Source organism: Myotis yumanensis, unplaced genomic scaffold (assembly GCF_028538775.1).
Source record: "Myotis yumanensis isolate MYYU_CA2020_CCGP unplaced genomic scaffold, mMyoYum1.0.hap1 SCAF_2, whole genome shotgun sequence".
NCBI lineage: Eukaryota > Metazoa > Chordata > Mammalia > Chiroptera > Vespertilionidae > Myotis > Myotis yumanensis.
Window position 1 is genome coordinate 22,048,934 of NW_027223753.1, and position 8,074 is coordinate 22,057,007.

General features: G+C 44.6%; 1 protein-coding gene across 1 annotated transcript in view; it reads left to right on the plus strand.

Moving 5' to 3' along the window:
* Nucleotides 1–2,792, plus strand: part of CUNH1orf94 (chromosome unknown C1orf94 homolog) — a 37,533-nt gene extending 34,741 nt beyond the window's left edge. The window contains exon 7 of the mRNA XM_070403225.1: nucleotides 2,442–2,792. Within this exon, the coding sequence (XP_070259326.1) occupies nucleotides 2,442–2,517 (76 nt within the window). The 3' untranslated portion in view covers nucleotides 2,518–2,792. The remainder of the gene's footprint in view (nucleotides 1–2,441) is intronic.
* Nucleotides 2,793–8,074: the final 5,282 nt, after the last annotated feature.

The window sequence follows — 8,074 nt, forward strand, 5'->3', positions numbered from 1 at the left end:
AGGCTCCTGTGAAGATCTGTTGATTAAGAGTTTGGTTTGGGATATGTAAAATCTGAGATGTGAGTGGAGCCACGAGAGGCAGATGGCGGTATGTGAGTCTGGGGCTCAGGGCAGGGGTTGGGGCTGGTCACAGAAACCTGGGAGTCATTAGCATATAGATGATATTTAAAGGCTTGGGATGGGATGAGATCGCCCAGGGAGTGCATGTACATAGAGAAGAGAGGAGGCCCAAGGACAGAGCCCTGGGCCTCCAGCCTGTGGAGTGGTTGCGGAGATGTGGAGGAACTAGCGAAGGGTCTAAGGCGGGGCTGCATGAGGTGGAAGAAGATACAGAGGAGAGTGTGGAGTGCAGGAAGCCAAGTGAAGAAATTGTTTCCTGGAGCAGAGAAGGAGGGGTCACAGGGAGATGAAAACAAATCCCAGGCACTTTAGAAGGGAGCGCTGAGCACAGCGGTGGTGTCGGGTTGGGTGGCTACCAGTGGTCCCGGATGGACCAGGTCTAGGAGAGGCTGCTCTGGGTGGGAAAGGATCCAGGATCCAGGTGGAGAGTTTAGTCTCGGAGACAAGGAGGGTCAGTGCTCCCTCTGGGTCAGGAGCAAAGGAGAGAACCAAGAGACTAAACTATACAAAGTGGGAGAGGAAGGAGCAGGTGGCTCCGTGTTCTCAGGGAAAGATCAAGGGAGCCCTTCCCTCGGTCAAATCAATTTGCATATTTAATAATGCAAATTATTAAATAGCCATACAACTTACCTTTCAAACAACAATATTGAGTTAAAAGGAGCATAAATAATAATTTACTGGAAATAGCAGCATAGAAACTATCCCAGGCAAACCAGAACAGGTCAGCATGCTCAAGAGGCAGCTCAAGCCTGCCTTCTTCCTCCAGGAAGCATTCCTTGATAGCTCTCCACATGGGCCACCTCTCCACGTGGGCCACCTCTCCACGTGGGCCACCTCTCCACGTGGACTGCCTCTCTTCCTGGCCCTTCCTGTCTAGTCCATACCCTTGGCAGTTGATCTGATCAGAAGATCTCAACATGAGAAGGGCCTAGATGCATACGGTGTGGTGATAAGATGTGAGGTGTGCCCTGAGTAATTTGTTACTGGGAGTTATTAAATATGAAATATTGTTTACGGCTTTTATTTTGTAAATCAGAGTAGAATCCAGGGTATCTCTATAGTAACATCACTGTCAATCATTTATATTCCAATCTGATTTTTGAAAGAGAGAAAAAGAGGTGTGGTTACTGCCAGCATTAATTGCTTATCAGGCACCTGCCTTGTGCCAGGCCCCAGGCTGGGCACTGGGTGTAAAATGGTAGCCAGTCCAGATAATGTCCCTGCTCTCATGGAATCTATTTTAATGAGAAGGGAATTAAACCAAATCTGAAGCCTAGTTGTCCAGGGACAGTTGGCAAGCAACAGATACTGATAGAAGCTGCGGCATTACAAATTAATGTGGTTTATTCCCATTGCTTCTCTCCCCCACCCTGCTCCCCCCTGCCCCGCCTTTGTCGTTTTGTCAATTCATGGCACAGTGCCATGAATGTGCACATCTTCTGTAATATGCACCTACCCGGCTGAAAAGTGACTGAGAATCCCTGGATTAGACTAAATCTAGTCATTTGCTCTGCTGCAATTCATACTGAGTTCTGTCCCCATTCATCCAAAACATCCTAGCAGATGGGTGACGAAATTGCAATAGGATCCCAGAAGTGTGAGTAAATGATTCCATCTGGAACAGGCAGGGAAGGTTTCACGGAGGAGATGGCTTTTGAACTCTCTATTGAGGTATACCTGGGAGAAAAAGCATATGTGTGCGTATTTCTGCTCTTGGAGGGTGGGGCTCCAATCTTTGTGGCTCTTCCTTCTCCGAGGGTCTAGCAAACTCCCAGGCACTCGGTGATGTCTCATTGCTCACTTCTTGAACTGGTTCTGAAACAAAGAGTCCGGGTTAGCCTGGCGCTGATGAGGGGAGGAGCCCTGGGGTTGTCTGGACTCCCAGATCTCACTCTGGGACTGGGATGCGGCCTGATTTCTCTGTTGTTGTGGAATTTCCTCAAGGGCACACCTGGTCCTTTAAGGCAGTCAAAGTGGCTGCAGGACCACAGGGAAGGTGCTCAGATTCAGCGAGGCTCCCTGCTTTGTGGTTCTGGACATGATGAGAGCATAGGCTTCATAGAAATAATCCCTGCAGACTGCTGGGGGCTTCCTGACCTAAGTAAGTGGCAGAAAAAGCTCTTTATTGTCCTCCAATTGTATCCGTTTCATATATTATTTTCCCACAGCCATGGCACTTTTATTATGCTAGAGCTTTTAGCCTCCAAGTCTGCCATGATTGTGACAGTCTTTGACAGCCACAAAATTAAAATATTACTTTTCCTAATATCTCCACCAACATTATGAATTTCATCTTGACACCCATCATCTTTCTCTTCCAGGTTCGGCTCATCGTCTGGTGGGCCCCTGCTGAACAGCCCCTATTTCTCCTCCAGTGGGAATGGCATCAATTTTTAGATCTCCTCCTCCTACCTTAGCCCTTGGGCCGGGGCTAAGGGCTCTGAAATTCTGGCTGCTGCAATAACTTGGTAGGAAGTTTGGAAAGCCAAGATTCTGACCAGGTCGCAGACAGCAGACAGCAAGACCAGACCCATCTATTGACCAACACTCACACACACGGCCCAAACCACACCCCGTCCCCCTCAGCATCATACTCACTTGCTCAACTACTTATGCACCTGTATTTAGCTAACAAGAGTGATTTTTGTTTTTGTTGTTGTTGGTAAAATAGAAGTAAGACACTTAATTTTAGAAAGTTTGTATTTTATGATAAAAGTATGAGCTGCTTGAAATAGAATGTGTCTGTTTATTTGTTTTCGGTTTGCGGCGGCTCTTATGTTCTGCATAACCTTCATTGTTCATTTTCCCAGTGAGACTCATCATTCACTTAGGACAGGAAGAGAGACCATGAGCTGGAGTCCTGAAGTGCTGGTCTCTAAAAACGGGATCCCAGAGGTCCTAAACTTGAGGGCTTCTCTCTTCTATTCTGTGATCCCTTCACTTCTCAACATTCCCATTGATGCACCTCAGGAATGGATGAAAAAGAGATGCACCCTCCTCTGTCCTATCAGGTGATGGTTTTACAGAAAAATTCTCTGGACACAAGATGGGAAAGTGTGTCTTGGAAATGAATTCACAAAATAATGCTAAATGTGACAGCCATGACTATCCAGTGGTGGTCTATCAATGCTACACTCCAGGTCAATCTCAAAACTGCACCTAATGGCACTGCTCTTAGATCTATTTCAATCAACATGTTTTTTTTCTTTTTTAAAAAAATCCTCACCCAAGGATGTGTTGGTTTTTTAAAAATTGATTTTATAGAGAGAAAGGGAGAGAGAGAGAGAGTCACATCAATGTGAGAGAGAAACATCAATCAGTTGCCTCCCATATGTGCCCTGACCTGGAATTGAACCCGCAACCGTTTGGTATACGGACAACTCTCCAACCAACTGAGCCACCCAGCCAAGGATATCTCAATCAACTTTTATCAGTGACTTGAATAAGGACATTGAGAGCTTCCTGATCACATTCACAGAGGACACAACTCAGGAAAGAGGAGCTGACCGGAACCAGTTATGCACATGTACTTGAATTCTTCTATTCTCTAGCCATTGCAGGCATCACTAAGCAACCGTTCCCTGAGCCTGGACAAAGCCACAGAATTTTTCTCCTCACGGTGGTCCAGGCAGCCATCACTGATCAGGGCTGGTCTATGAAATGAAACCCATGTGCCACTCTTTGGCCAACTGTAACAAGATGAAATCCAACAGAAGGTTAATCTAAGTACCTACTTTTAGGTCTAAAAAATAAACTACGAATATACAGATGGACCAACACTGTCAACTCCAAGTTGCTCTATCCCCAACCCTGTGGGTCACCTGAAAACTCAACCCCACCCTGGCTGAGGTGAGAGCCAGGTCTGGGGAAACTAGGAGCTTTCATCCTGATAGTGATGAGAAGCTGGGGTCTGGAAGCCACCCATGTCCCGGCATGTGGGTTTAAGTCCAGTGCCCACAGGGAAATTTCTCTTGCCCTCACAGTGTGACACCATAGGCCTCACTGGCCTTTTTTTCTGGGTCCTCAGAAGCCAAGTTCTCTCCCAAGTTTTCTTAGGACTTAGGCCTCTTCCATAGTATAAGCCTGGGCACACCCTTAGTCCTCCAGCCCTTCTCCAAGGCTGACCCTACTTTTAGTATATCACTTTTTGTTGTTGTTATCCTTGATTCAGTCTAGATCAGCGGTTCTCAACCTGTGGGTCGCGACCCACATGGGGGTCGAACGACCCTTTACAGGGGTTGCCTAAGACCATCGGAAAACACATATATAATTACATATTGTTTTGTGATTAATCACTATGCTTTAATTATGTTCAATTTGTAACAATGAAATTGGGGGTCGCCACAACATGAGAAACTATTAAAGGGTCGAGGGATTAGGAAGGTTGAGAACCACTGATCTAGATTCTCTATGGATTCTGAGCGACACTGGTCACTAGAGGTTTTCACAAGTGCAGGAGCCCCTTTCTTCCCTGAAAGGCTTTCTCATATTATACTTTCAGGTATTAACCCAGGCTGGACCACAGTTTTCCACCCGCTCTTGATCTTAGTGTTTGAAGGCAAAAGAGAGGAAGAGCAAGAGCAAGAGCCTGGATTTGCCCTTGGCCAGACCTGGGTTCCTAGCCACTTCCCAACTTGGCCTTGGTCAGAGAACTTAACCTCACTAAACCTCAGTTTCACTAATGGCAATGTTAATTGTGAGGATTAAAAGATAATGTAGGCTTAAGATAGACTTAACGTCCACTTAATGTATTCTTGTGGTTTTAAGATGGTAGAATAATTATGTTCTGTCTCTCTTCCCTAGAAATTTACCTTCAAATAGCAAGGAGAGTAAGAGAACCTATACAGACTTCATTCTCAATGAAACTAGGAAAGGGCAACAATCCCATCTGCTATATACAAAGGCAGAAATGGGATGGAGAAATGGTAAATAAATGTCTTCAAAGAACAGGGGAAGATCATAGTGAAATGCTGGCTGAGGGAGATATAGCAGCATGCAACAAGCCATTTTCCCATGCAGAATCCTGAAGGTCTCAGAAACTGGAGGTGCCAGGTCCTGGGCACCATGAGAGGTGGTGCTGGGGAGAGATAAAATTGAGGGGTTGATGTAAGAGGTAGCTCCTCTCCTGGCCCAACAAAGCCAGGGGCCACGAATAGCTCTACAGGAGACAGGAAGCATTTTCTCTGGGGTAACCTTACAGGTCATGCATAGGGATTGTGGGGATGAGGGCCCAGATGGAAAATGGAGATTGAGTGAAATATACACACATCCAATGCCAAGCCAGGCTTTCACCAAAGAGGCAGGAGTTTGGAGGGTCCTCCAAAGAAATGGGATTGCACTTGGAGGTACCAGCGAAAACAACCCTCTGATTATGCCCTCCACAGAGCGCTCCCAATGAACTTTTGGGGACCTAATGCTTAATAAAAATGGACAATCTCCAACAAGAAACACATCCAAACAAAGGCAAAAGGGAAGTAAGAAAAGAGACAGACCATAATATTCTCAGGGAGATAACTTAGTACACTTTAAAAATAAGGGCAACATGTTATATGCTTATTTTAAAAAATCAGAACAAGAAAGTGCTTTTGAAATTAGAACAGTGATAGCTGATTTTTTTTTTTCACTGAGAAGTGTTGGAAGCTAACATCAGAGGGATCTCATGGAAAGGAGAATTTTAAAAAGACATGGGGTAGATTATGAGATAAAAGATAAGAAAATGAGAGGATTTAGTATAGGAGGCTAAATATCTGGCTCACAGGAGTTCTAGGCAGAACAGTGCAAAGAGAGGGGGTGGAAAGTATTAACAGAAAAATACAAGGAATTTTCCCAGATTGGATGGGCTAGACCAGTGCTTTGCAAAATGAATGAAAAAAAAAATCCACATCCGGACATATTGCTGGGCCCTGGCCAGTGTAGCTCAGTTGGTTGGGTGTCGTCCTGTGCAAGGAGAGGTCGCTGGTTCAATTTCGGGTCAGGGCATTGCTCGGGTGGCCGGTTGGTCCTCAGTAGAGGGTGTGCAGGAAGCAACTAATCAACGTTTCTCTCTCATTGATGTTTCTCTCTCTCTTCCTCCCCCTCTCTTTAAAAATCATTGAAAACATATTTTAAAAAGGACATATTGCTGTGAAATTTCTTAAGGTCAGAGATAAAGGCAAGATTGTAAACTTTTCAAAAAACCCACTGGCATGCAAATGTTCAAGAATCGGATTTCTCAACATTAACACAGGAGCCTAGAAGATCCTGGGACAGAGCTGGCATCGCTTTGAAGTAGAAATTATTTTCAACCTAGAGTTCTAAAACCAAACTGCTATCTGTGAAGGGTGAGGGAAGATGCTTTCAGATATGCAAGGTCTCAAAAAATTTACCTCCTTTGCACCTTTGTCAAGAAGCCAAGGGAGGATGTGCTCCATGAAGACAAGGAAACCAAGACAGAAGAAGAACCTCAGTGGGAGGGAGACGGAGACGACTCCTGAGGAGACGACTCCTGAGGGGATGAAAGAGGAAGTTCTTAGCTCAAGAACAGAACCGTGAACCAGAGCCTGGAAAGCCAGCACTGTGGTGCAGATGGAGCAGGAAGCTGGAGACTTCAGATAAGAGGTGTGTCAGTCGGGGACTGGGAGGGGCTGAAGAAAAAGAAACTGATGATGGTTCTGACAGATGACGATGCGGAAAATTCAAGAGTTGTTTTATAGGGGTTAGTAAGGGTGGGAAGATTTAGCTTTGAATTCAAATAAAAAAAAATGAAACAATTGTTATTAACTTGGTAGTGAACAATATTTACCTGGTCATAATAATAAAAAGCCCAAATATGTATTTAATCTAAATTACAGTGTAACAATGGTGGGAGGAGGGGGGTGAAAAGAGGGGTGTGAACAGAGCTAAAAATCATCATTTATCATAATAGGAAGTCCTAGTACAGAATATCTAAAATAAAGGAATCCAGGGAGAATGAAATTCCCACAATTACTCAGAAATCTGGGGGTAAATCCCAGAATAAAGAGTCAAGAGAGTTGAAGGAGGTGCCTATGAAAAGCACGATGGTTTTGTGAGGGGTCGTGGTGCAAGGATCGCTGCCTTAGTCATGAGCCTTTTAGCATTATTTGGCTTTTAAACCATGTGCATGTATTACTTTAATAAAAACACACATTTATTTAACAACAAAATTTGCATATAGAACACCGTCTAGCATGGTGTCTGGCACATGGTGGTGTCCAAAAATGCTTGTGGAATTCTACTGAGCTGCATTCTGACACACCTAGAGCTCACAGCCCACACCCGCTTCCCAGGATGTCTGAGAATCGGATTTTCAAAAGCCTCTATGAATTTATTTTCCCTAAAAAATTCTTTAGGAAGAACTTAAGGGAAGGCAGACACCTATGCCTGATGTCTCTCCAACACATAGCGCTCCTTGGCTCCACTCACCTCTTTGGGAGTAGTGGAAACAGGGATCCCGAGTGCTTGTCTGGATTCACAAGGGATTGAAAACTCCCAGCTCTTCCATGTGCTTCTTCCAAGCACCTCTCCAGCCAATTCATTCAGTACATATTTGTTGCTGAACCATCTCCCAAAATTCAGGTCTGTGTGCCCAATGCGCTAGTCAGCCAAAATACTGAGACACAGGTGCTTGGAGCTAGAAAAAGGTTTGTTCGATTTGGCCAAAGCGAAAGAACAGGAGAGCAAATCTCCCAAATCCGTCCTCTTCCTGCTTGACAAAGAAGCAGCACCTTCGCAATTTATACTTATATTATGAGAACAAGGGGTGCTTGGTTGAAGAACCAAGATTCTGTAAAACATTGTGCATCAGTGACATTGTCTTTTTAAAAAAGAATATTTACTTTAGGGTCTCTTAAGTGACATTATCTTTAAAGCAAAAAGCAGAGATCTTTGTTTTTGTTTAAGCTATCATTGTTTGCGCCTAACTGGCTATATATTTCTATTATTTCAACAAAAGGGT